Genomic DNA, 26,742 nt, shown 5'->3' with positions numbered 1-26,742 from the left:
TTATTGAACTGGCTTAAAGAATTTGTATGCTATGTGTTGAGCATTAATGAATTGTTTCTGCTAAAGTTGTAGCAAAAAATGTCTTTGTCTTTCATAAATCAAAGATTATGATTGTTCAGTACAATTACCAAATTTACAGATGTAAGGTGCAGCCAGTGTAAGCTGACATGTTCCCGCCCTTAAAACTTTGAAAACTCGATAAGCTCTGAGCACTTGTTCCGAGGATTGTCTGTTTGAATACTATCTTTTCCACTCTATTTCATCTTCAGTTGAACTTTTCTTTCCCTGTAATTATTGATCTGGCAAAGCATTTCATCACTGCAAACTAGATCAAACATTGTTTCTGTGTCTAAGCAATCAACATGTTGAGAAAGGCTAGGAGAGCTCAGAGTCTGAGACATGGCCGGATGATGATCTCCGTAGTCTGGGGCTCACTAGGAGCAGCTGGCTTTCTGAACTCATTCTGAAACTGCGGACACGCTGATTCGTTGGAGGTCTTGTTGATCTTGCTTTAGGTGTCACTGGAAAAGAAGACAGGCTGTCAGCATGAATTCCAATGTTTAAATTTTGACATGAAACGATAATTTGGTGTTGTGCCTTATTGTTTCAAGAGGAAATGCATGAATGAAAAGAAAATTCGAGAATGTGGTTGATTACCTGGATGTTTTGTTCTAATATCTGCAGATTTCTTCATTGTAGTATTTATCCTAGGCAGTGGTTCAGGTGAAGGCATGGACCTGTCAGTTGCTGATGTGTATAGCTCATCAGTAGTGACATTTTCATCGCCACTAGCCGAATTTCTGTCGCTTCCCGATTCCGAAGTGTCTTTGAGAGGAACTCCTGTTTTGTCCTTTTCCAATACTCTATAAACAAACATCTGAAAAGGGATTTGTGATGTGGATAATGGATTGGGAGTTTCCCATGTGGGGAATATCCGTTGAAGCCTCATATCAATGTCACAGTAATCCACAAGCGGCTCCGGTAACTCCGACTGACTGTTATAATCAGGGTTCATTAGAAGTGACCGTTTTATATACCGAAGAATTCTGCAGATGGATAGGAAGCTAGGCCTTAGATCCGGATCAGCATGCCAACATCTCTTGATCAAGCTTGTTATAGATTTTGGTGGCTTGAAAGGAAACAGTGGCCTCTCCCCTGCTCTTATGTTTCGGCTCATTTTGTCCCCTTGAAGATGGCCATCTTCGAATGGGACTTTTCCAGTAAGAAGCTGAAAGCAAATCATTCCAAAGCTATACACATCTGCTTTTCCAGTGAACTTTAATTTCACTTTACTTCCTGGCTGTTCTTGCTCCTCTAGAACCTCTGGTGCATGCCAAATGAATGACTGTGTTTCATTCTGGTTTGCTGCTCCCCTCTGAGGTATTGAAGACAAGCCAAATCCTGAAACTTTCACCTGCATGTACCCTTCCGAAGATGTTCCTCTCAGCTTAACATAAATGCTGGAAGGATTTAAGTCACCATGGTAGATTTTATTTGAGTGTAGATATTCCATTCCCCTTGCAATCTGAAGCATTAGATCAACAGTGACCGGAAGACAAAACGATGTTCGCTTTCTTGGGCCGCAAGTTTCTTTTATGCAGTCGCAGAGGCTTTTATGCGCTAGTTCCATGACCAAAAGGCATTCCTTCTTTTCTTCATCAGTGAATCCACAAAGGAAATGCAGTATGTTTGGGTGGGAAAGAGATAGTAATGAAGAAATATCAGAAGCTACTGCTTCTACATCTCCAATTATGTGTCTCAGAATAAAGCTTTCACCTAACCAGTAAACCTCCTTGTATTGACTCCCATTACCGAGCCGCCGTCTAACCTGATAGTCCTTCCACCCCAATAGAATCGAACTCGGTAAAAGCTTATCTTTTAAAGATTTTGAACTATCTAAGTTTCTCAAAAGCAAATCTGCAAGTTTTCTCTCCTGCTTTCTAAACCTTGAGTTTTCCTTTTCTTGGATTTTGTTTTTAAGGATCCATCTATCTTCTTTCCAGACATTGTCAATCCTATTGCAAAAATCTTGAGTAACAAGATACTGCTTTGCAAATTTCCATTGGAAAAGTTCAGGATCAATCCATTCTTTATGGTACTTGTTGGAGTACACCCGTTTTTTCTTTTGCATTTCATCTTGTTCCCAACCGGACAGTTGGGCTGCAGATTCGATTGCTTCAATGACAACCGGAATGCAGGAAAGCAAGTTACTGATATGCAACTCGACGCAGTCAGTATTCTGATAGAGAGTTATGGCTTTAACCCACCAGTCTTTAGATTCCAAGCTTTCCTTGATGTAGGCTTCCCCTTCTTTGAAAATCCTGTGGAGCTCTCTCAATGGCATTTCAAGAACTTTCCATTTCAAGTTCCTCTCTTCGAATTTCAGGTTATCTTTCATTTCATCTGCTATCGATTTGTATGCAGAATAAAAAATATCTAGCAACAAAATGCATTGCCTCTGGTTAATTTGGATGTTGTCACGAAAAACCATTAATGCCTTCAAACTTCCTAAAGCCTCCCCTATCTGCCGAAATTGCTCCATTTTGGTCTAAGACTAGAACAAGGAGGCTCTATCAAAACGGCATATGTAAACAATAGTGCTCTCTTATATACGAATTAAAAAGAAGAGGAATCAAATGAAAAACAAGTGAATATTACAGAAACATGATATTGCTTACCATAGAAAAACAGGCCAAACTTGCTTCCTTTCGGATCAATGAAGGTGATAGGAACTTACAGAAGCTTTTTTTAATTCCTCCCCGATCCCAATATAAAAGAATTCAAAACCTCCTTCAAAAATCGGGAATATAGCAGCAAAACTAAGAATCGATAGATTCCGCCATTTATGAATCGAACTTCAGCAAAAAACAGGAAAATTCAGAACTCCAGAATCGAAACCATGTACATGATAATGAAAAGGGATGTCAAAGAAGTGAATGGAATTTAGTATTACAAGGAGTATTGTGTTGGGCGGGGAAATTGTGTGTGTAATGGCGGTGATTGGTGTGTCTGATTGAAGGCAAAGTTTGTTTTTGACGAGGCACTGACGTGACCAAACACTTGTCAGATTGGGTGGCAATGGCATGGTGTTCCCGCGAGTTTCGATGTTCATGGCTTTTAGATCGCATTGTTCGGCCATTTCTAATGCATTATTTTCCTGTATTTTTCTTACTTCTCCAATTTCTGCTCTCGTAGATTGACTACGTATTTCCAGGGCTGTGAAGGCTTAATCCTAGGGGTAAAATAAATTGATTACACTCGGATCCTGACGTTATATATCAATCTTTTTACCTTGTTACTTAATCTCATTTAGCTTCAATTCAATTATTACATTTGACTGAATTATTCCTTCTAATTGCACACTAATCATCAATCATTGGCTTAATTGTAAAGTTCAAATTAAAACCTTAGAATTTCGAGATGCCAATAAACTATGTTTTGGTGTAAATTGTAACATAAAAAAGATTCATTCCACGTTAAATCGAGTTTCACAATTATTAAAAAATATTTTAATATTTATATTTGAGTAAATCATTTTAATTTTAAATATAACTTTATATTGTATATCGTAAGTTTTATGAAATGATTATTTTGGATTAGCATATATAATTGAATAAATTTATTCCTATAAGTAAGCATGTTTTTTTTTTATACTTAATTTGTCCCATGTGTTGATAGTCAGAGTATTCCTGCCCCAGGTGTGGCATGTGTTTGAGTCGCAATAATTGCGCTGTTGTTAAGGTTTTGCCCTCCTCTTCTAATTCACTAAAAGAGAGAGAGAGAGAGTATATATCAATTTTTAAATCCTACTTATGCGGTTTGGAATTTCTAATGTAATACTTATATTTAAACATTTTATTGAGTTACGTCATCTTTACTCGAGACACTAACTCAATTATAAAATTACAAAAGTATACATTCTTTTAAATTATAATTAATATTACTATCACACTTTTATTTTTTCATACTTTTATATCATCTTTAAATAAAATAATTAAAAACAACTTCTTCAAGAATCAAACATATGTTTAATAGTATTTTAAGTACATGCTTATCTTGTAGTTGAGTTTTGACTCTTTGTAAGTCTTTGAGCTTTTGTAATTAGATTTATCATGAGTTGGCCTAAAGTAAAATTCTAGATTTCACTAAAAAATAGAATAAAATTTTACCCAAACTCGACCCAAAGACTTACAAAGGGGGAGGCCTTGGGCAAGATTTTTTTGGTTCAAACTTAGTTTGGTTCAAACATATTATGTTATAAGAAATAATTATATTAATTATATATATTAAATAATAATTATATATTTATATTAAATCACTAACTCAATAACAATTAAATCCTTCACCCAATACCTAAAAAAATAAAAATCTATCCAACTAAATAACTCAACCAAAATATAAAAATATAAAAATGATGTTTAATAGAATAAAACATTTATTTTATTTATTTGCTGAATCTAATTTTATCTTTATTAAATTGGTCGAGCTTAGGAAGAAAAATAAGCTTATTTTCTAGACCGAGATAAACTTAAACTTAAAAAATTAATCTAAATATCTTATATGGGCCCAAACTCAATTCATCCCATTGTGAGTAAAGAGTTTGATTATTTTTTATAGCTCAAATATTATTATTAATCCCTATTCACTATGTAATATGTAAGTTATAGATTTTATCCTTATATTTAAATTTAATAAATAACAACAATTAAACATATTTAATTAAATTCTAATATTAATTATATATTATATATAAAATTGTATATTATCCGATCAATATTCTTAAATTGAAGTATAAAAATTAAATATAACAAAATCTAAACACACATTTTAAGCCTCGTACAAAGATTAACAGAAGAATTTAAATTTTAAAAATTTTTATTTATTTTATTAAATAAATTTTATTTAATTTATATTAATTTTTTTCCATTAAAAAAAGGGGCCATGGCCCCACAAGAAATGACATATGATCTCAGCCTCAATCAAGTGTTTTAACTCACAAAAAGGAAACGACGCGAAAACGGGGCGGCGTAAATACGACGACGTGTCGGTTGTATTAACTGATCGGTGCTTCCAATGGTGGTAGCTCTTTCACTGTCGCAGTACTCGTTGCTCTCTTGCAGTAGATGACAATGCTTCTACTTCAGTACGTGGATTATAAGAAATGAAAGATGAAGTGGTACATAGCAGCTTTTCTCCTCACCGTCCTCACCAGTTCTGAGGTCACTGTTTTCTTCTCTTTTACTTCAAACTCTAATTCTCAATTCTCCTTCTTCATTCCGCTTTTCCCACTCCCATGAATTTCCTTCCTCTCCTCCCTCAAATCCTTAACCCTAATAACTTAATATAACTATTAGATCTAAATTCATTTTAATGTTTGGCAGGGGATATTAACAACTCTATCGCAAAGCAATGGCAAATATAAATATGATTACGCCACCGTTCCTTTCCTTGCAGAGGTTTTTAAGGTACTTTTTCAAATTTCCATTGTACTTTCTTAATTTTATATCTGAAAAAGGATTGTTTATTTTTGAGTAATTTGTTTTTGTTTACAGCTTATTATATCGAGTGTTTTTCTATGGAGAGAGTGTAAGAAATTGCCTCCTCTAAAAATGACAACGGATTGGAAAACTGTTCGATTGTTCCCCATTCCCTCTGTCATTTACTTAATCCATAATAATGTCCAGTTTGCTACTCTTATGTATCTCGATACTTCGACGTATCAGATTATGGGCAATTTGAAGATTGTCACTACTGGAATTCTATTCAGGTGATACTCTCAGTATTCTGTATATGAACTATCTTTTTATGTCCTCAAAAGTGTACAATCTCGATATTGTTCTCACAAATGAATAGATGAGTTTGTTGCTTGATTTAGGTTATTTCTTAAGAAGAAGCTATCTAATCTGCAGTGGATGGCGATCATTCTATTGGCGGTTGGAACAACCATGAGCCAGGTACTTGAGATGTCTAACTAAATTATTATGTTCTCTACTGTTATTTATGTTAAATTGACTTGTGGTACAAGAAAAGTTTATGAATGCTTGAAGTTATATGCACTTTGAGGCCAGATCAATATGTTTTGACTGTTGGAAAAAATTAATGTATTTTGGCTGGTCAAACTTGATTCTCACGTGAGAAATGAGAAATCAAGCAATGGTTTTACTTTTTATGAAACAAGTTTAGAGAGATCCAATAAAAAATAAGTTGGAAGAACTAGTTGATAATTTTCTTTGCAAGTAATAATTGGAATAAACGCTTTAATAATTTAATTGCATTCTGAAAATTTAAGCAAGGACAGATAAAAGGAGAGTGAGGTTTAGGAGGAGTGGAAAGGAGCAACAGCTTAGTTAAGAGTGTAACATCTCTGCATAGGAAGCTGTTGTATCTCATTAGGACCTATCACTTATGCTCTTGAAGTAGGTTATCTGCTATAAAATTTTAGAATTTGTTTTACTTTTGCTGCATCTCTTTTCTATTTATAATTTAGTGAAGTATAAGTATAGGTTTCACAATTCAAATCATCCTTCTGTCTTCTCTTTATTAAGGTCAAAGGTTGTGGAGAGGCTTCATGTGATTCCCTCTTCTCAGCACCAATTCAAGGATACATGTTAGGAATTTTATCTGCTTGTCTTTCCGCATTGGCTGGCGTGTATACGGAGTTCTTGATGAAGCAAAACAATGATAGCTTATACTGGCAGAATGTACAGTTGTACACGTAGGTTCCTTTCTTTATCTTTTTTTATTGTAAAGTGTTCATTGCCTCATTATTTGAGGAATATTACTATGCATTTAAAGTATTTTTTGTTTCTCTAATCTTATATGTAACCAACCAATGTGTATTAGTATATTGTCAAGTTCAAGCCATTCAAAGTAATGAACATGATTGTTGGTTGATTTATTCTCATTTATGTTCTTCCAGGTTTGGTGCAATCTTGAACATGGCACGGCTTGTAGTTGATGATTTTAGAGCTGGATATGAGAAAGGACCTTGGTGGCAACGGCTGTTTAATGGATACAGCATCACCACTTGGATGGTTGTGTTAAATCTAGGTTCTACTGGGCTTTTGGTTTCATGGTTAATGAAATATGCTGACAATATAGTCAAGGTATCTTCTTTGTAGCTATTCTTGATTCTGTGTGTGATTTCTATCCGTAGGCCGGTGAATGTTATATTGTCATAGATTCTTTTCATGTTTTCATGTTCGAACCTGGAGATTTCCCCTTGATTTGTTTCATGCTATAAACTTCTTAACTGCTTCGTGACAATCTGAAATTTTGGGTAGAATTCGTCTCTTCTTTTTTTTTTCAAGTTCTTTAACAACTAGTTGTTTATGCTTATTCATTCAGGTATATTCCACATCGATGGCCATGCTATTGACAATGGTTCTCTCTGTGTTCCTCTTCAGTTTCAAGCCAACACTTCAGGTAGGCTTCATTGCTGTGGTCTAAACGAGATATCCAACTTAAATGTCAGGCTATACTTGGATAGGTTTTTTCAATTCAAGCTGTCCCAGCCCAAATTAATAGTTAATAATTAGAAACATATTTTATTTAAATTTAATTATTAATGTATAAATAATATTAATATATAAAAACCGTGTTTAATACTCTACTATTTAACAATCGTAATATGGACTTTTGGGCTGGGCCTGGGTAAGGGAAGTAAAAAATATCTGCTCCGATTCTGCGCAGCCCATGGGCAAGTCTACCTGGATATAGCTATTCAATTCATTTTCTTTTCAGGGTTGAGTTTCATGGTTAATGAAAAATGCTCTCACACATAGTCCTGAATATGTTATCAATTGTGGTCTGAACTGGATAGCCATCCCCTAATTCAGTCTCTAAGGCTTTGCTTGGTAAGTTGAAAAGAAAATCGGAAAGATGGAGAAAGGAGGAGAAAAAGAGAAGGATAAAATATATATTTTTCTTTCCATTGGTTTAACTTGGTATTAAAAATGAAAGGAAAAGTAATTTCCTTTCCATTCATTGCTTTGTAGAGTTAAAACATAAGAGGAAGGAAAATAAAAATTTTAGAAAATACAGAATCTTGTAAATATGCACATTTAACTTACATCTCTCTCATTTCTCCCCTCTTAGCATTCCAATTCAGAATGACTTGTTTTTATGCACGATGAGAAATTGTTTATCCTTCCTTTTTTTTTTCTTCTCACTTTTTCTTTCTTATCAAATGCACTTAAAATTTATTTTCTTTCCACTTTTCCACTCTCTCTTTTCGTCCTTCAGAATTTTCACTTAACCAAGCACACACTAAGTCTCTAAGTGTGTTATCGTAGCTGTGTTCCAAACCTGGATGATGGTGTTAAATTTATATTTCGTTGGGCTTTTAGTTTTAGTTTCATGGTTAACAAGAAATTCTCACACAAAGAGACACATATACACACATATGGTCTGGAATTTTATATCCACTTGTCGGGTGATCTGTGAGTTATCCTGTCTGTTTTGGTCATTTTATGTGAATATAGTTCTTGAAACATACAAAAACTTTTCGGGGCTCCTCTGACGGTTATGCTGCTAGTTTTGTTTGGCAATTGTTGAACATTGGATTGCTTATTTTGCTCTTCTTGGCATTTTTTCAGCTTTTCTTGGGAATCATTATTTGCATGATGTCTCTACATATGTATTTTGCTCCTCCAAGTATGCTTGTAGGCCTGCCTCCAACAGTTAGATCAGATCCAGATAGCCTTGTCATTGTTTCAGATGACCATAAAGCAGAGTCATGACCATCAACATCTTTTCTGAAGTATGTAATTCTTTTGCAATTCTCCTATTAAAGGAAATTAAATTTATTAAAAGTTTCACCGCCTACCAATTGAAATTCATCAATTAGGTATTTAGTTAAAATTTTTATTTTTTACAGCTGAACATGGGACATGAAAATGAGTCCCACTAACAAGGTAACGTGGTCATGTTTGATTACTTGGAATGGTCATTTTCTCATTTGAGTTATGAGAAAAAACCTTGTTTCCTACATATTCATACAAATGAAGGTTAATTCCCTTTGTTTTATGGAGTTGTCTTCTGTTTCTTGATGAGACGTTAACAGATAGTTGGAAAGAGAACTATGCATTATTGTAATGGATTAATGAAAGCGAGCAGTACTCAAAGCAACTGTTTCTTGACCGAGTCTGGCTTATATTGTTTTGCTTTTATAGATATCGACAACTATGGTACAAATCAAACCATCATAAGTGGCTGATGTTTTTCCTTTACAAGATTTTAGATTTTAGCTGCAGCTTTGTTAACAATGCAGTGACCACAGACCGCCGCAATGAATTGCTTAAAGGTTGTTCTGTTGGATTGGTGGGACAAATGCCTGCTATTGATGTTCTAAGTCAGTCATTACTTTTGTTTAGATGATATTAAATGAAAAGTCTAAATATGTAGATCCAATTATGCTGCATTGTTGCCAATGCCCGAAGGTTTTGAGGCCCTGAAGAAGCCAAAACCAAGGATATGGCTAACCCTATTTTAGAAGCTGGCAGGTCTGGCAAAATGCTGGCCTGTTATGGCAAATCGAATTATTATGGTTACTACCATTTATTAGTATGAAATTATAAATGGGTAGATGGTAGGAAACCACCTCGATTTTGAGAAGTTTTGTTTTCTTAGTTACGTCTAATTTGGAATATCGCATCACCTCCTCGACAATGCTTGCTCCAATACATACCCCTACATTAGTTCATCTATAAAAAGGCCAGTAGGCCACAACCAAATAACCACACGGTTTAGGTGTTTCAGAAATGGGTGTCAAACCAGTAGCCAGTGCAGTGGGCCAAATGGTCAGCAAGCTAGGAACTGGTGCAGCCACTTCTAGATGTCACTGTACTACCAAGGTACAACAAAGCTGACTACGAGGTCATGCTAGAGTGGAAGCTTACCCATTTCCGGAGATGTTGAGCACAAGAGAAAGTTCGCCATGGGAGCTTTTGTCTGGGCTCGCTAGATTTGTATTTCTTTTGATCCCTCCACGTTACAATTATTGAAGCTACAAGACTGTTATTTTCTTGGTATGCTTTCGATAGTTCCAATTTGATCTGGTTTTGTTTACGTGATCAAGAAATGACTTGAAAAAAATATTTTGAAGAACGATAAAAAATAATCAGAGGAAATAAATCTATATGAAATGCAAACAATAAATAGGACAACGCTAAATGATTAAGAATATGGTAACTGGAGCTATCTATTTTAGTTAGATAATACTGTAGTAATACATTCTATAGACTATAGTTTCCCTGTTTATACTGAAACGAATATTTTCTGACATCGGCCTCCAGTTCTGAATTTGTTCAGGTCCGTCCAAGAACTAGTTAGTGGTTAGCCTTGGGAGCGTGTTGAGCCCAAATAATCAAGTAAAAAGTACAGAGTAAGAGTAACCTGGGTAGACCTTGGATGGGAACGCATTAAATGAAGCCCAATTTTATAAACAAACCCGTGAGAGAGGGAGAGACGGAGGAGTAGGATGGGAAGGTCGGGTTAAGCTAAAGCGCACGTTAGCATTTATTATTAGGCAAAAGCAAGCCGGCGCATAATATAAATTATACACTGTTTGTACCGGTCAGTGTCACTGGCATATAAAAAAGCGGAAAGGCTCTTCTCATCATTTCTGTTTTTTTTCCCCCTTCAAAAAGCGTCGGGCGCCAGGCCTTCTTTTGCGCCTACCGATCTAAAGTCTAAACCCTAGTTTCAAGCGAAAGGAAAAAAGAAAGAAGAAATGCCGAGAGAAATCATAACACTGCAGGTGGGACAATGCGGGAACCAGATTGGAATGGAGTTTTGGAAACAGCTCTGCCTCGAACACGGCATCAGCAAAGAAGGCATTCTTGAAGATTTCGCTACTCAGGTTCTCTTTTTCTTTTGAGGTTTTCTCTTCGTATTGTTACTTTTTGTACTTTAAAGCTTCACTTTCCAGTTAATTATGGGAATTCATATTGAATTTTTTTCTATTTATTTGCAGTTTTACTAATAATTAAATGTCTATGATGATTTTTAAAAAAAGTACTTGATAATTAAGCTGTCAGATTAGGTCCCCATTAGGGACACATAGCCCGTAATTTGTTGATATTGAGATGATTTTATGTGAGATATAAAAGAATAAGGAGTGAGTTGGTTCTTGCGATTTAAACATCGGTATCTCTATGTCTTGATTTTCTCGGCACGGATGATGCAGGGAGGTGACAGGAAAGATGTCTTTTTCTACCAAGCTGACGATCAGCACTATATACCACGTGCTTTACTCATAGATTTGGAACCTAGAGTAATTAATGGAATTCAAAATAGTGAATACAAAAATCTATACAATCACGAAAACATCTTTGTTTCTGATCATGGTGGAGGTGCTGGAAACAACTGGGCCAGTGGATATCATCAGGTAGCATGTTTTGGTGGATCCTATTCGAGTAATGTTTCAACTTTTGTTTTTTATCACTTTTATCTCCCTTCTCCATCATTATAGTATGTTTCAAGTAACAGTCAGAAACAATTATGGTCTTCTGCACATTATTTTAAGTTCACATGTTCAGATCATCTTGTTGATTAGGAAAAAAATGATCAGAATTTCAAGTATCAGTAATTTTTTATTGATGGCAGAATAGAATCAATAGATATATGCTTTCATGAAATGTTGAGGTTATCAGTTTTTCTTTTTTAATCTTAGAATCATTTTTCCTTGTTTATAGAAATCATTAAGCATATTGCAACTTTTTTATGAAAAAATCTGACATGAGTTTCATGACTTGTACGTGTTATGTATTAATAATCTTTTATCAAAATCCAGCTCCTTGATCATGAATAATACATTATTTTCAAACAGGGAAAGGGTGTTGAAGAGGATATAATGGACATGATTGACAGAGAAGCGGATGGAAGTGATAGTCTTGAGGGTTTTGTTCTCTGTCATTCAATTGCTGGAGGGACAGGCTCAGGTTTCTTCTCGTCTTCTTATTTGTGTTTTTAACTCTCTGTTCTGGCCTATGTAATATTTGTAATTATTTATTTTAAGCTTATTTTTCTCTTTTGGTTTATATGTCCACACGTGTTTGTTTCTTTTGGTTGCAAAAATTAGGATCCCAGCAGTAGTAGTGTCTTCCACTAAGGTACTGAAATTTTCTTGAAGACTTTGTTTTGGTTACAACTTGATTGCTTTCATCTACAATGAAGGTATGGGTTCCTATCTGTTGGAGGCTCTGAATGACCGCTACAGCAAGAAGCTGGTTCAGACTTATAGTGTATTTCCTAACCAGATGGAGACAAGCGATGTGGTGGTCCAGCCGTACAACTCACTTTTGACACTCAAACGACTAACGTTAAATGCTGATTGTGTTGTTGTTCTTGACAATACTGCACTCAATAGAATTGCTGTAGAACGTTTACATCTAAGTAATCCTACGTTTGCTCAAACAAATTCTTTGGTTTCCACTGTGATGTCTGCAAGCACAACTACATTGCGGTATCCAGGGTATATGAACAACGATTTGGTTGGTCTTCTTGCCTCTTTAATTCCAACCCCAAGATGTCATTTTCTTATGACAGGTTACACACCACTTACAGTGGAGCGCCAGGTACTTCAAATACTTGTTTTTTATATTTATGACTTTGTAGTTGATTGTGGTTCCTGATCAATTGCTCCTTGTGTGATTTTTAGAGTTAAGTAGAGCCTTTACACAATTTGTCTATAATCGATTCACTTACTCATTTCATAATTGGGGGTAAAAAAGAGGTTGGGGGTGAAAAATGTATCTGAAGCTTTAAAATTCCATATATTTTATTTTTATTAAATCGATTATCTCAGTATGTCTCATCAGTCCTAAATTATTGTTTTTAGTCTTATTATTCATGTAAAGATCTTTTTGGTGTAGTGTGATGCCTGTGTTTCTCTTCCTGGCAGGCCAATGTGATTCGCAAAACTACTGTCCTTGATGTTATGAGAAGACTTCTCCAGGTGAGATATGTAGGTTGTACTTATTTCAAAATGGGTTGCATTTTTCTAACCCTATGCTTCCTGGCAGACAAAAAATATTATGGTTTCCTCTTATGCGCGCACAAAAGAAGCTAGCCAAGCAAAGTATATTTCCATACTGAATATCATTCAAGGGGAAGTAGATCCTACTCAGGTATGTTGAACTTTTTTTTTTTTGGAAATGCTATAGCTTTTACAGGAAATGTATCTCCAAAGTCCCACATTTATATTATGGATAAGAAAATTATATGCATCATTCTTTATTCTTGGGCAAGTCGTTGATTACCTTTTTGTTGACTTTGGCCAGTAGAACAACATGTGCATTCTTTAGCGGTTTTAGTTATTTCTATCTTAAGGGTGGTAATTGGTCTAAGATTTTGCATGTGAATGCATGCAAATATATATATTGTCTAGGTTATTGAACATCTTATTCTTCCTTCTGTTGACTGTTGTCCAAAAGTTTACAACGGTTTGCTTTATCTTTTCTTTAAAATGATATTGGACATTTGATAGATTCTCATGTCCTTTTTTTTCTCTACCTCTGTTTTATCCTTTCTCTTTTCAGAAACATCTCTTTTCTTTAGACTTATTGTGTTAATTTTCTTCACAGAAGATAGTTGAGTTTTGCGGTCATAGCCAGTGCTTCTCTCCCCTTGAAAATTTAGAGCATTGATATTGATAAGATGGTTGCAATGATGCTCCTAGGCACACGTCAACTTAAAATATTCTAGTTTAAACCGTGAGACAAGGGCGCATTTCAGAGAAATCCAACCTTGATTTCTTGTGGCTAGTAACTATATATTTTCTCCCTTGGAAGAGAAGAAAGTATTTGGCGTGTTGCAATTTGAAATCATTTGAAAGTTTAACAAAGCCTAATCCAACTATGTGAGATCAACTATATTACTAATGTACACTTTGTTAGTATTTATTGAATGGAAGAGTAACTTAAATCGATTGCTTGTTAGTTGTTAATGGTTATGTGTGTTTGAAAATCAACTTAAATAATTTCATGGAATCGTTTTTGTATTGTCTATTCTTACTGGTTTGAGCTTTTAATGTTTGCTGAATAATTTCCCCTGTTTTATCAGGTGCATGAAAGTCTACAGAGGATTCGTGAAAGAAAGCTAGTAAATTTTATTGAATGGGGCCCTGCAAGTATTCAGGTCTCTTGATAGTTGAAGCAGTTGTCCTCACTTTGGGTAATTATTTTTTCTTATGATACCTGGACTTACATCATCGCTTTATGTTCTTTTTGCGTTTTTGTAGGTTGCTCTTTCTAGAAAGTCCCCATATGTCCAGACTGCCCATAGGGTACAACTCTAGTTCTTGTCTTTTGGACTTTAGATCTCTTATTTTGCCTGCATTATAGAACAATTCACAATATTTAATCTGAATAAGCAAGGGTAACAACTTTGAGCATGATTTTGCTCTCCTTAAAAGGGACCCTTTTGCTGGAGAAAAAATAAACAAGGGCATATTGCATTCTTCAGGTGAGTGGTCTTATGCTAGCAAGTCATACCAGTATCCGACACCTCTTCAGCAAATGTTTGAGCCAGTATGAGAAGTTGAGAAAGAAGCAAGCATTTCTTGACAATTATCGGAAGTTCCCAATGTTTGCTGTGAGTTACCAGCTTTCTGCCCACTTTCTAATTTACGATTGCTGTCACTATGCTTTTTGTGTGTTCATATGAATTGCAAAGATCTGCGTGCATGAGTTTTATGCGAATAGATGGAAGTTGTAACATGTATTTATATGCAACCACACATATTTGTAAGCCTGTCCTAAGGGCATGTTACTTCTTTAGATCGGTTAAGAGATTCAAATCCATGACTGAAATCATCAGTGTGATTTGTTTGTTAATTCTGCTACATGTCATTTGCTTCCAAATCATATAATATTTTTCGATTGGGTACCTAAAAAGTGCACATCACATTGGTATTTTTATCCTAATCTCATTCAACATTAACAGGACAATGACCTTTCTGAGTTTGATGAATCAAGGGACATAATTGAAAGTTTGGTTGACGAATACAAGGCTTGTGAGTCACCAGATTATATCAAATGGGGAATGGAGGTAAATGCCTAGCTGGCCCCAACTTCTCCAATTTTGAGAACCTCTTGGCTTTAATTGATAATAATGTTATATGCAGGATCCTGAGAATTTAACTGGAGAAGGAAATGCCTCAGGAACACTGGATCCGAAATTGGCTGTGTGAACAGAATAAGGCTCAATTGTGAGTTCTTCTCAGGTAAGGAACTGTAGGTTGTTTCATTTTTTGCAAAAGTACTACTACTATTAAGTTATTCAACTCTTGTGGTGGAGTTATTGAGACACTAAAGTTGATTTAGAATCTGCAGTCATTTTCAGTCCTTGCCTTAGGTTTTGATGTGGTTCTGAAATGAAAATTGAAGAAAATACCGCTTTTTCTTTTTCTTATTAATTTTGGTTTTTTCCCTTGGCACCTGACATATACATTGTCTTTTAGTAAGGCCATTAATGTCCTTATATGCATTAGTTTCTTCATGCGTCTGTTACTACCTTATGTGTGTGCACTCTCCCGTGCAATTTTGTTAATTTTTTTACTACAATTATGAAGGTCACTTGGTTTGAATTGGAATTTGTTTCTTACAGGATACCGCATAAATATTAGGACCATTGTGGGGAGTGGAATGCAATTTTAGTTTTTCTTTTTAATATCCTTGTGTATCCGGTTTTGTGTATTTAACAGAAGAAAAGTTGATTTTAGGATGATAGCATCTTGGCTTGTAATTGGGTAATTGTTTTGAGTTTGATTTTAGGATCTTACTGATACTTCTTGAGAAACACCTGCGCCTGGTTTGAGTTGGATGTATATTTTTGCGTAGGATTTGTTAGGTGTTGTGTGCCGTGGTAGTTAAAAGTTTTATCCTAACAGATCTGTTTTTGGAGTGGAGCTAAAAGGATTAGAATTGGTAACCATTTAAAATGGTTTGAGTGGGAATATCATTCTAATTCAAAACAAAAGTTATCATCGTGCACGGGATCGACATAGCATGTGCTGTCATATCATTTGTGTGAATATATGCTTATATCATGGTCTGGTCCCATCCCGTACCGTATATAATTTGAATGACGTTTTTTCTCGCCTATGCTGCAATTTTTAATTGTTTATTTGAATTTCTCAAAGCAATAACCAGTAGGATAAATACAACTATACATGTATAAAATAATAATATCATGCAGAACTTCTGTAGCGACGGCTACTGCCAAATAACGTTGGCAGCTGGAGGGTACCCGAGGCCGTAGGGTGGTTAGTTTTTGTGTTCTACTTGCAGCTCCGTGTTCTTTATATTCGTTAAAACTTAAAAGAGTATTCGAATTTCTTTTTCATTTCAAAGTTGAAAAAACCATGCATCAATCATTAAATTATATCATTTGGATGCTTGGGCTGGATGGGAGCTGATGTGAAACTCTAGACTATGTTAATTTAGATTGTCGGCATCGCTTATCTCATTCAGCTCCTGGAATTAACTGTTGATATAGAAACCTTTGATAGACAAATGTTGAAAGGGTTGTTAATTGAATGGGAGTCAACAATCACTCAGTCTGCAGTCAATTTGACCAATTGACAGCAAAGTTGATAATGATGGTCAGGCGACAGTGGCCCAGAACAAGAAAACAAAGACCGAATGAGAGAGGCTGCAAGTTGTATCTGCAAATGGCGATTGACATCTAACCTCGTTTAGGGTTGAATTATATTAAGTTTAAAATATATTTGAAGTTAAAATTAAACGAACACAAAAATTACTGATTAAGGTTCGGCCAAAAAAGCGTTATTATTAAAGAATATATCCTATAGTACTTGAACTTCTCCTAGTCTAATTGAGATGAAATTTCATTACATTATGCGAAATTAATTGATTTATTTTTAAGGGGTGTGCTTGGATATGAGTAATGGTAAAAAAGTGTAATTATTAATATAGTAATTACATGTTTGTAACTACAAAGAATTTTTTTAAAGGCAGAATGTAAATACATCTAAATTTAAAAAATAAAAATAAAAATTCGAATATAATCATGACTACTTATATATATTTGAATTACACTCAAGAGATTAATTAATTACCATAATTACTTAAATGTATTACATGGGTGCAATTACACATAGTATCCAAATCCAAAACAAATTATAGTTATGGGTGAAGTGCAGGTATCTCTCATCCTAAGTTGTAAATCTAAACTGAAACAAGAAGTTGATGTTAAATTCATATGAAAGTATATCTACTAAATAACCACCGAATTTGTATTTAGCAATCTAATTTAAAATGGGGAAAGTATATTCTTGTTTGAATTTAAATTCAAATTAATTTTGGATAAAAGAATATTATTAATTGAAATGATAGCAGCAACACTTAATTGTCAACATAGTAAAGGAACTAATAGCGGTTTAATCCAATATCGAGAATAACGTTAAGAAAACAAGAGTTTGGTATGAAAGGAGAAAACAACAACTAAGCAACAACCCATGAACAGTCTGTCTCAACAACAATACAGAAAAAAAGGCTTGACCCACACCCACACTCCCCCAAGTCTCATTTCCCCCCATTTTTACTGCTTACAAATTACAAAATTAAAATACAAACTCATTTTTAACTCCCTATAATACAATCTCAACCTCTTTATTTAAACCCAAGTTTTCTCTCTTCTGCATTAGTCCTTGGGGTTTTCAACTTTGTGTTTTTCTTCAGCGCTCTCTCTCATATTGCTCCCTGCTGATAATTTTAGAAAGGGTTTCTGCGCAAACATGGCAGTCATTTCTTTCAGGGTTCTTATGAGAGTTGTGACCATCTTTGCTCTTGTTTTTGCTATTGTCTCACCCAATGTTGAAGCTCAGTCTGCTGCACCAGCTCCTTCTCCTACAAGTGATGGTAACTAATCCATATCTTTAACATGCTGTTTTTGGACCTTTAGATCTTTTCAATACTGCCTTCCTTATGACACTATTCAGGCATTGCCAAAATCTACTCTCTTTTTTTTTTTTTCTTCTTTTCACTCTGAAACGGTTCTCATTTTTCCTTAAAGGCATTGTTTTTCTCACAGTTAAAATAAATACAGTGGGCTTTTCCCCCCAAAATCAAATGCATTAAATAATTAATTACTTATATCCATTTGATTTTGGGCAGGAACTTCAATTGACCAAGGGATTGCTTACGTTCTGATGCTTGTGGCACTGGTGCTTACATACCTTATCCACCCTCTAGACGCGTCCTCCTACACCTTCTTTTAAATTATATTATTCATTTTGGTAACAGAGTACTATGTGGATAAATCTATCAAGTTCCTTTTTTTTTCCCTTTCTTTTTGGGTGATGGATGTAGTGGTTAATGGTTTGCATTGGTTTTGAGAGATTGATTGATTAATGTGATTCCTGAAATGATAGCCTACTGTGTTGCCTCCACTACTTGATTCTTTTGCTTTCAATAACATTTGGAATCCTCCTTTTGTCCCTGCTAATCTTTTAGCTTCCTTCTTTCTAAAGGAGGATAACTAAAAAGTAAAAAGAACTGCAAATGGGTACTAATGTTTCTCTCCAATCTCAAACAATGGGGCAGGTTTTGAGCACATTTTGCGCTTTCTATCTATTCAAGTACTTGAAACAATTAAACCATCAAAACAAACTTTATTCCAAATATATTCTTAACAGAAAAAAAATAAGTGTTTCTGTAATTCTGTTTCAACTTGCAACATTAGGCTTGCATTATGTGAAAAAAGAAAAAAAGAAAAGGAAATATACAGCCTGGAATTTCCTGATCCTGGAATCATTTGAGTCATGAGCATGGGTATCCACGAAAAAAGCTTTGCCAAAGTGGTTTGAAGCGACATGATGGAATTTTTTATGGGGGACCAGAAGTGTGTTAATTCTTTTATTTACATCATTGAGTCGGGTGACTATACTTGAATCATTAAATCAACCATAGTTGTGGCACAAATCCAAGTCTTTCACTCATGATCTTCGTGTCTGTAATGTAAAGCGAACTTGACAACTTCATAAAATGAAACAACAATCCCCACAGACGGACCAGTGCGACCAACACGAGGACCAAGTCCAGCAAACAGTCCCTTCATCCCTCCATCCCTGCACCAAATAACAGCTTGGTACAGTAAGTTAATTAAAGTGAATACGCATATAACCTTGAATGAGCTAACCTAATATATTAGGCAGCTTGACTACAAGATAGAGCAATTGTATTTCCTAAAATTGGCCTCAAGCACACACACTTCTGCTATAAAATAAAAGTCAGCATTCGCCTCCTATTGCTGCTCCTTGTCCTTTGTGTTACCCCATTGGAGTGTTTAAAACTATGTTGTTCTAGTTAGGACATAAGAGATGCATTCATTCAGTCATTTACTAGAAGATCTGCTACTATGCACTTGACTGCAACTAGAACAAAGATGCAATATTATCTCAAGGAAAAGGAATATTGCGTACCTCCAAATTTCACGTAGAGTTTTTCTTGTAGTCATCTCTAATGACTTGACAGGATCTTTCTGAAAATCATGAAAGAAAGTTTCAGAACGAAATGCACCAATCCATAGCATATATCTGAATAAAAAAACTAGTTAAATCTTTTCTCAGAAATAGTTGCTCTCCTATGGTCACATATGTGTAGAGCAAGTGATGCTCTGAATATAATCCTTAGGTAATCAGTTAGATCACTTTACTGTGTTTGTGTGTGTGACTGTGTGTGTGGGTGCCTGCTTTCATCCTATCTAAACCGAAATGAAATTCATATGAAGAAACTAAAGACCTCTATCTGCCGTCGGGTCTTTGCAACATCTAGGGGACAGGTAACAGCTGCTGCAATGCTTCCTGCCACAAAACCAGCAGCAAAGTTTGCCCCAAGGATGCTACCTGCACCAGCTTCATCACCCACTGACACAAGCAGTTCTCTCCTGATCTGAAAAGGTCGAAAGAAACAAGAATTATGTTGAATGCATAAGGTAGCATTAAACATTTTTTTTGGGGGGAGGAGGGGGGGACACTTAGCTTTATCTCACCGGCTCAAGTGTTGCCCAACAGATTGCAGAGAAAGGAACATCACGAGCAAGTTGTGAACTAAGGCCAGTCCATAGGATGCGGTAGTTTTGTACTGTTATGAAGAATATGTCAGCAATAATGAGCATCTTGCTTAGTTTAATCAAACTTTCTCAATTGCGATAAAATTTCTCATTCAATGCCAAAATTATACTTTTTCAGGCAGAGAGTAACTCACTCCAATAATTAACTTACAGTTTTGAATGCAATTTGTGCTTGTCACTGGGTTGATTACTCCAACTAATGTCTTCCATACGCCTGCAGGCTTGATACCACTTTTAGTTTCTTTAAATGCCTGGTAATAAATTAAATATTCATAAAGTTGAACTTCATTCATTTCTGCAGAATACAAATTGAGGATTATTATACTAATTCCTGGTTATATTAGATGAAGCACAGATGATTTTATACCTGCATGCGGGTCCTGGCCAGTTCAATAGGATAACAAGATATGCAAGCTAAAGAACGTGCAAATACGCCTGCTACCAATGGGACATATGGGGTCAAAGTTGGAGCATTATTAGTTGTGAATTCCTCCATTGAATCGCGGAAAATGTCATAGCAGGGCATGTAAATGCCAACCTGAATGACAAGAAAAGAACAGAGCCCACGAGGAGCCAAAAAAATATAAGCACATAAAAATGCTTCCTCGCACTAATGCAAGGGATAAAAACATGCAATGGAGGCCTGGAGGGAAGCCATTAAAATGAAAGACTTACAGTCGGCACAGCCAATGCTAAACTTGCATTTGTTCCTCTCCACAGTCTGGCAAAACCTTCCTGCAAAAATTCACTCCCGTGAACCTCCAAAAATAAGCAATAATCTGTGCATCGAAATATGAAGGTGATAATACAAATGTGTATATATAAAGAGATTATAATGCATATATAATGAATGTTTGGATGATTATGCTTAGATGGATTAAAAATTGCTTTCACAAAAGTGTAAAACATCTACCACTAAGTTAGCCATCAGCTGTGTTTCACCGAGATTCTTTTACCTGTGTGTACCGAAGAAATACAACATCCCATTTATTTAACAAAAAAAGAAAAGAAAGAAAAGAACTTATTTATTAAACAGAAGTGCCATTACAGCATCAAGCACTTGAAGAACAAGCCTAATATAGTAATTAGCAAGTGCAGAAAACAACCAACCTGACGAATGACTTTGTAGAAAACATCAAGTGTTCCAGTGTACCTATGACACTCAGGGGGACATAGTGGTTCAGAGCCAACAACCAAACGCGAACATGATTGAGAGCTTCTCATATCTGGGAACATCTAAAAAGGAAGAGCAACGGAGGAAAACACCAAAATATTCACCAAGGGAGTAAATTGAGATGCTGAAAACAAGGAAACTAATGAAATTGATAAGTACCGTATTTGTTTCAAAGCAAGTCTTGTAAGGAACTCCAGCAGCCTGTGCTTGCAACCTTGTCTGGATCGAAAAACAAATCATTTTACGATTTTTAACACATCTTCTGAGAGAATTTTGATTAATTCTAGGAATTGGGTTTCTTTTTTACGTTGAAAAAACAAAAAGGCTAATTATTTAGAAGAAAGGAAAATTAGATACCTTGGCGACATCGAGAGGATTAACGATGATGGCGGAAATAAAAGCGGCACCGGCGGCAGAGAAAGCCCTCTCTTCGAAGCTCAAATTGACGTCGGCTACAGCTATAGGCTTTTGGGTTGTAGAATCGTCGTGGGCAGTTTTCAACATGTTATCAGCGTTTCCTTCAAAATCAATTCTGGTGCCGGAGGCAGCGCTTATCCATGAAGGAAACCCCTGCCTCGAGCTTACCATCTCTCTCTCGTTCTTGCAGCCAATCAAATTTTCATCGAAAGAAATAAAGAGAAACGTCAAATGAAGAGTGAGGACCAAGAAGTTCAAGTTGAACAAATTATTGGAAGATTTTAGATTAGCTAGTTACAAAAGTTTCTTCCAGGGCTTTCCTTCTTTTATTAGTATTATTATAATAACAGAAAGAGGCAGATTTTTGCATGCGGAAGGGAAAACTGAAGAGGAGGCGAGGCAATGTGATTCGTGGCGTGGAATTAAGGGCGCCAAGCGACTCAGCGTTGCATAGGCAAAGGCCAATCGGTCCTTCCACTTTCCTTTTTCCTTTCAGGAAACCCAAAACTCTCGTTGGCCCAATATAGAGCTGCTCCTTCAGCCCTATTAAACTGTCGGATTTTTCTTTATCGAAAGATTTCTAAGATTGGGCTAATTATCAAATTAAGCCCCATAGAAGTCTGGATTACTGTATACTGTATGGTTTTTATTTTATTTTGGTAGAATTAAAGTATTCTTCATGTTAGGGTTTAATATTCTTTTCAATAATTTTGTTTTTAATTCTCGAACTTGACTTATCTCCTTACAAATACAATGCACCTTACAATTGATGATTTTTATTTAGCGTAAATAATGGACAGCATACATTAAAAAATCATAATATATAACCAAATTTGAAAAAAAGTCTGATATTGAAACAATGAAAAGTTCATAGTCACATAAATTAGCTGAATATTGATTATGATTCTATGCATGTATCGAGAAAGGAGGTTGAGCTACTTCAGTTTGCTGTATAAATACAGCCGAGTTTGATTTGCAATCCCATCAAACAAGTATTAATTCCATGATATTGCATGAGTTGAATATGTATGATAAAAAATTAATAAGAGTCATCACCAGCGAAAAATGACATGCAAAGGCATCTTTTGAATACGTAACTGAACTTCTTGGTGAATTACATGATAAAATCATAAATAATTTTACTGCATAATTTCCAACAGCATTGTGCCATTTCAAGTGGTTGAATAAAAAATTCTACTGCATGAAACGAGAAACCTGGAAACTCCTTCAATTTTCTTCACAGTTTCTTCCTCATCCATTTCAATGCCATGCTTAGTACAACCCTCAGTTTGGTCTGCATGGGTTAAACGACATACGCAGACCAAATTAAGGCCAAAACCTATAATACCTCTAATGTTCTATTTCTAATCATCCATTAAAAAGATAACAATGAATAAATAACTTGGGAGTCATTTGTTATTCTTAGCATAAATATATATTAGTTCAGTCCACTAAGAACATAGGCCAAAAATGAGAGCCTTTGAAACATGTAACCTGATTTGTTTATCATCTTTGGATTACAGGAACCAACCAAAGATTGAGAACCATATATTATAATAATATATATATATAAGAGATTAAAGGATTAGGTGACTACTACGATGACGATTCAGCATTTCAACCTATGGTAAATGGCATATCTGATACTGTATTTGTGGAAAACTTGCAGTTTCCCAGGATTTTCCAAGACTGAATAATAGCTAATAGAAGTGGCGACATTGACTTACCTACAAATGCAAAAGCAAGCTCTCATCAATTACTCTCTGGTGGCTTCCTCTCCTCAAATGTCACTATGACGACCATATTGTTCTCAACAATTCATGCAGAAGCTGATACTGTTTTTGATTTTATCGTTCCATGAGAGTTTGCAGTTTGTTTTCATTCCACTCCATCGATGGAAAACATAGCCCACACATCAAAATACTACTGTATTACTACTTTTAAACTCCATGCATGGCTTTATCTTTTTTTTAACAAGTTACTATCAATTATTTTAACATTTTTCGGCTCCAGCGTTTTTTATCTCTTGGCTGTGGTGGAAAGCTTGAGGAACAATATGGAATATTAAAGAATGGAAGGGTAGGGCTTTAGTGAGGCTCTACTTTATAATGGTTTTTGCCATCAGGTGTTTGGACAAAATCATTTTTGATTGCTAATTATTTTATTTTGCTTTTTCTATTGGGTACCGTTTATTGTTTAAAGGGAAAGTTTTGTTTGGAACTAGTAAGAAGCTTAGCTGTTTGTACCGCCACAGTCCCCCACTCTCATCGCAATCACATGCAATCATGTATATATGCCCTCCTTTTCATTTCATATATTAGCATCATTATGCTGCTCAATCTCATCAAATCAACCCTCTCATGGATCCAGAATCCCCCAATGGACCATGTATCTGAGCAATAATAACATTCCATTGCACGAAATAGCATGCCATCATCACTCATTATACAAGATGTTAATTGTTAACCATCCATCACAAGGTCCCGTCATACACATCAGTTGTAGCAACTTAATTTGTGGGGTTCAAAAAGTCAAGGCCAGCCCCTTTGGTGGTTCTTTAAGTAGACACATGATGATCATGGGCCAGGGTCTAATGGGCTACTACTAATCCTCAGACATGGTTAGTAGGAAACCATTTTCACTGGGTCGTCTCATCTACCACAAAATAGGAAAACCATGAATCTCTATTGTTGATTTAGACAGATAAGAAACAGCACACCAATATCCTATTCAAAATTTTTATTCAAAAATGAAAGACTTAGATTTGACCTAAAAACAAACATACATAGAATAAATTTAAAAAAATAATAAAAACAAAAATAAGAATTGTAAATATTCAAAATAATAAATAAATAAATAAATAGAAATTAAATGTGGAAGATGGATCAAATATCGTGATGGATATGATGGATATGGAGGATGAATAATGAATTCTCATAACTCCTTAAAGAAAAATGAGAAGAAATCTATTTCTAAAAATTATAAAAAATAAATATTTCTCAAAAAAATTAATCAATTGTGTATCAATTGATCCAAATAAAACTCTGAAGTATACAAATTCTAATTAATCTAAACAATAAGTAGATTTAAACTAAACTTTTTTCTTGATTGCAAACACAAAATTTCTAAATAACTTAAAATATTTAAAAAAATCTAAAATTCGAAATAAATAAACAATAAATACAATAAAACCTAATAAATACAATATTTGGCTAACATATAGTAAAAATTAAACCTAAAAATCGAACCCAATATAATTTAAACTCGAATTAAAACCTCGAAATATAATTTTCATAATAATCTCATTCAGAAATTTTACTCGCGCAATCTTCACTAAAACGATCATAACTTGAGCTCCTAAACTCGAAATCAAGTGATTCAAAGTGTGTTTCGAAACTAAGAGATATATCTTCGAACTCTATAAAGACATTTCAACCTTAAAATGTCTGAAACCCGTCCAAATATTTGTTGGAAGTCTAACTTAAAAATTAACAAAAATGAATCATCAAGTAATTTGGCTCTTTGTAGACGTAAAAGGGCATGCAATCACTGTGGAGGAGCCGCCTTTATATGATAATCATCAGTTTCACTATTCAACTGGCCCTAAAGCACATCATCCACAATCAACAGATCTAAAAACCCGTTACAGCTTAGATTTTGAAATCCCATATCCAATTTACACTTGACTCTTTCTTCTCATTTACTTTTTTCGACATTGGACCAAAATATGTGATTTCATTGGTCAGCCATCAAAATTAGCGGAAAGCAACTATCATTTAAAGAGGAAAATAATGAGGTAAGAGTAGTACTTGGAAGACGGGGAAAATTGAATGCAATGTGGCCACAATGCACAACCATAACATGGGCTCAAGATCAAGAGCTTATCAATACACTTGAGTTCCCTTAACCTTAAATTTTCCCAATCAAATTTCCTAATAATTAATCGTATGGGAAAATAAATCCAGGACCCAATGGTAGTTCCTTTCCGCTAAAAAGGCTCTAATTTGATATTGAAAAAATGAAAACAGTAGATGAAATGGGTCCTACTTGTTTGATTTAACTTTCAACGTGATGCAACAGAGATTTTGTGGGCCATCCTATTTTTCTAAACAACACTGTACCCTTAAATTACAGCAAATGTTCAGGTGGGCTTAAGCCCAGTAAGCTTGAGACTGAAATGGCTGACACCACGTGCCGTTCACGTGATCATCCGAGTCAAAAAAGGCATTCAGTTCGGTCTCTCTCTCCCTCCAAGTTTTAATTTCGATATACTACAATTTCTTCTTTTCTTTTATTTTTGTCACTTTACGTTCCCATCCCATCTTTTTCCTTTTTTCCTTTTTCGAGAGCTGTTTGTTTTCTTTTGAATGCAAGACAGTGCCTCTCAAAACTGCGTCGTCGTACGTTGCATGAAGACCATATATTTAAACAGCAAGTCTGAATTTATTGCACCGAACCCATTTTAAGTTGTAAATAAAAGACCAATTATACATATTTATAAGTTAAAGATTGAGGATAAGTCAGACTGTCAGAGCTATTTAACAGGGGTGATCAAGAAGCTGGATCCAAACTATAGCTTTGCCTTGGATTTGAATCATTGCATGCAGCTATATGTTACCTGCATTGGCTCCACCATAGTACAGTTTTCTCACTGATCTCTTTATTATTAGTTATTGCCGGATTGAATTCTGACGACTACTTGTGCTATGCTACGGGTCGTCGCATGAAACATAGACAGACAATATCAAAGGTAGGTCAGCTGAAGCCGACAAAAAGCTACAACTTGTTGTAGCCTATAAGACCAATGACCAAACCCTTTTTCTTTTGGGTTTTTTTTTTTTTTGTTTCTGCTTCCTTATTATTTGCAATTTATTAATATATGGATTCGGCTTCCTTGGCTCGTTTGGCTTTGCAATCCAAAACATGATAATTAGTACTTCAACTTTACATAATAAAGTATGCTTAAACGTTAACCGCTAATGTGCTCTAATTCCGCGGCAATAGAAGGTATTGGCTGTACTTTGATTTTTGAAACAATTCCAAAATAGTGACGA

General features: G+C 35.1%; 5 protein-coding genes across 10 annotated transcripts; 3 read left to right on the top strand and 2 right to left on the bottom strand.

Annotated features, from left to right (window-relative positions):
- Nucleotides 1–69: 69 nt before the first annotated feature.
- Nucleotides 70–2,820, bottom strand: LOC107924359 (serine/threonine-protein kinase HSL1). Of its 3 annotated transcripts, none has more exons than XM_041105924.1 (3): nucleotides 2,679–2,820; nucleotides 658–2,570; nucleotides 70–521 (listed from the first exon to the last, which is right to left on the bottom strand). In XM_041105924.1, exons 2-3 carry the CDS (start codon nucleotides 2,540–2,542, stop codon nucleotides 376–378), a joined length of 2,031 nt encoding a protein of 676 aa, XP_040961858.1. In that variant the 5' UTR covers nucleotides 2,543–2,570; nucleotides 2,679–2,820; the 3' UTR covers nucleotides 70–375. The 3 variants fall into 3 exon arrangements, with proteins under 3 accessions (XP_040961858.1, XP_016710255.2, XP_040961859.1); XM_016854766.2 differs by having other exon boundaries at nucleotides 658–2,554; XM_041105925.1 differs by having other exon boundaries at nucleotides 658–2,436; nucleotides 2,679–2,798.
- A 2,158-nt stretch (nucleotides 2,821–4,978) lies between these two features.
- Nucleotides 4,979–9,140, top strand: LOC107924265 (CMP-sialic acid transporter 1). Of its 2 annotated transcripts, XM_016854625.2 has the most exons (9): nucleotides 4,979–5,219; nucleotides 5,382–5,465; nucleotides 5,553–5,767; nucleotides 5,876–5,954; nucleotides 6,546–6,715; nucleotides 6,920–7,106; nucleotides 7,348–7,425; nucleotides 8,598–8,761; nucleotides 8,879–9,140. In XM_016854625.2, exons 1-8 carry the CDS (start codon nucleotides 5,169–5,171, stop codon nucleotides 8,739–8,741), a joined length of 1,008 nt encoding a protein of 335 aa, XP_016710114.1. In that variant the 5' UTR covers nucleotides 4,979–5,168; the 3' UTR covers nucleotides 8,742–8,761; nucleotides 8,879–9,140. The 2 variants fall into 2 exon arrangements, with proteins under 2 accessions (XP_016710114.1, XP_016710113.1); XM_016854624.2 differs by having other exon boundaries at nucleotides 8,598–9,140.
- Nucleotides 9,141–10,318: 1,178 nt separating this feature from the next.
- Nucleotides 10,319–15,889, top strand: LOC107924264 (tubulin gamma-1 chain). Its single transcript, XM_016854623.2, has 12 exons — nucleotides 10,319–10,861; nucleotides 11,189–11,389; nucleotides 11,831–11,942; nucleotides 12,178–12,578; nucleotides 12,905–12,958; nucleotides 13,026–13,130; nucleotides 14,065–14,139; nucleotides 14,243–14,287; nucleotides 14,467–14,595; nucleotides 14,947–15,051; nucleotides 15,128–15,226; nucleotides 15,610–15,889. The coding sequence occupies exons 1-11, from the start codon at nucleotides 10,733–10,735 to the stop codon at nucleotides 15,191–15,193; spliced, it is 1,422 nt and encodes a 473-aa protein (XP_016710112.1). The 5' UTR covers nucleotides 10,319–10,732; the 3' UTR covers nucleotides 15,194–15,226; nucleotides 15,610–15,889.
- Nucleotides 15,890–17,487: 1,598 nt separating this feature from the next.
- LOC107924525 (arabinogalactan protein 20) lies at nucleotides 17,488–18,415 on the top strand. The gene is made up of 2 exons (XM_016855016.2): nucleotides 17,488–17,885; nucleotides 18,141–18,415. Exons 1-2 carry the CDS (start codon nucleotides 17,762–17,764, stop codon nucleotides 18,242–18,244), a joined length of 228 nt encoding a protein of 75 aa, XP_016710505.1. The 5' UTR covers nucleotides 17,488–17,761; the 3' UTR covers nucleotides 18,245–18,415.
- Nucleotides 18,416–18,900: 485 nt separating this feature from the next.
- On the bottom strand, nucleotides 18,901–22,146 carry LOC107924524 (mitochondrial carrier protein MTM1). Of its 3 annotated transcripts, none has more exons than XM_016855014.2 (10): nucleotides 21,629–22,146; nucleotides 21,431–21,490; nucleotides 21,208–21,333; nucleotides 20,773–20,832; nucleotides 20,465–20,635; nucleotides 20,249–20,348; nucleotides 20,017–20,108; nucleotides 19,767–19,916; nucleotides 19,448–19,506; nucleotides 18,901–19,093 (listed from the first exon to the last, which is right to left on the bottom strand). In XM_016855014.2, exons 1-10 carry the CDS (start codon nucleotides 21,857–21,859, stop codon nucleotides 18,958–18,960), a joined length of 1,185 nt encoding a protein of 394 aa, XP_016710503.1. In that variant the 5' UTR covers nucleotides 21,860–22,146; the 3' UTR covers nucleotides 18,901–18,957. The 3 variants fall into 3 exon arrangements, with proteins under 3 accessions (XP_016710503.1, XP_016710504.1, XP_040961854.1); XM_016855015.2 differs by lacking the exon at nucleotides 21,629–22,146 and adding an exon at nucleotides 21,011–21,053; XM_041105920.1 differs by lacking the exon at nucleotides 18,901–19,093 and adding an exon at nucleotides 19,116–19,327 and having other exon boundaries at nucleotides 21,629–22,139.
- Between the last annotated feature and the right edge of the window lie 4,596 nt (nucleotides 22,147–26,742).

This window comes from Gossypium hirsutum, chromosome D11 (genome assembly GCF_007990345.1).
Source record: "Gossypium hirsutum isolate 1008001.06 chromosome D11, Gossypium_hirsutum_v2.1, whole genome shotgun sequence".
NCBI classification, from domain to species: Eukaryota; Viridiplantae; Streptophyta; class Magnoliopsida; order Malvales; family Malvaceae; genus Gossypium; species Gossypium hirsutum.
The sequence above is the reverse complement of the archived record's forward strand: the minus strand, read 5'-3'. Positions and strand labels throughout refer to the sequence as shown.

Coding starts and splice junctions, on each gene's coding strand:
- LOC107924359 (XM_041105924.1), bottom strand. CDS start 2,542: ATGGAGCAATTTCGGCAGATAGGGGAGGCTTTAGGAAGTTTGAAGGCA. Junction 522..657: donor TATTAGAACAAAACATCCAG/GTAATCAACCAC, acceptor CTTCTTTTCCAG/TGACACCTAAAGCAAGATCA.
- LOC107924525 (XM_016855016.2), top strand. CDS start 17,762: ATGGCAGTCATTTCTTTCAGGGTTCTTATGAGAGTTGTGACCATCTTT. Junction 17,886..18,140: donor TCCTTCTCCTACAAGTGATG/GTAACTAATCCA, acceptor GATTTTGGGCAG/GAACTTCAATTGACCAAGGG.
- LOC107924264 (XM_016854623.2), top strand. CDS start 10,733: ATGCCGAGAGAAATCATAACACTGCAGGTGGGACAATGCGGGAACCAG. Junction 10,862..11,188: donor TTGAAGATTTCGCTACTCAG/GTTCTCTTTTTC, acceptor CGGATGATGCAG/GGAGGTGACAGGAAAGATGT. Junction 14,288..14,466: donor ATGTCCAGACTGCCCATAGG/GTACAACTCTAG, acceptor TGCATTCTTCAG/GTGAGTGGTCTTATGCTAGC.
- LOC107924524 (XM_016855014.2), bottom strand. CDS start 21,859: ATGGTAAGCTCGAGGCAGGGGTTTCCTTCATGGATAAGCGCTGCCTCC. Junction 20,833..21,207: donor TCTACAAAGTCATTCGTCAG/GTTGGTTGTTTT, acceptor GAATTTTTGCAG/GAAGGTTTTGCCAGACTGTG. Junction 20,636..20,772: donor TAGCATTGGCTGTGCCGACT/GTAAGTCTTTCA, acceptor CTTGTCATTCAG/GTTGGCATTTACATGCCCTG.
- LOC107924265 (XM_016854625.2), top strand. CDS start 5,169: ATGAAGTGGTACATAGCAGCTTTTCTCCTCACCGTCCTCACCAGTTCT. Junction 5,768..5,875: donor ACTACTGGAATTCTATTCAG/GTGATACTCTCA, acceptor TGCTTGATTTAG/GTTATTTCTTAAGAAGAAGC. Junction 6,716..6,919: donor CAGAATGTACAGTTGTACAC/GTAGGTTCCTTT, acceptor ATGTTCTTCCAG/GTTTGGTGCAATCTTGAACA.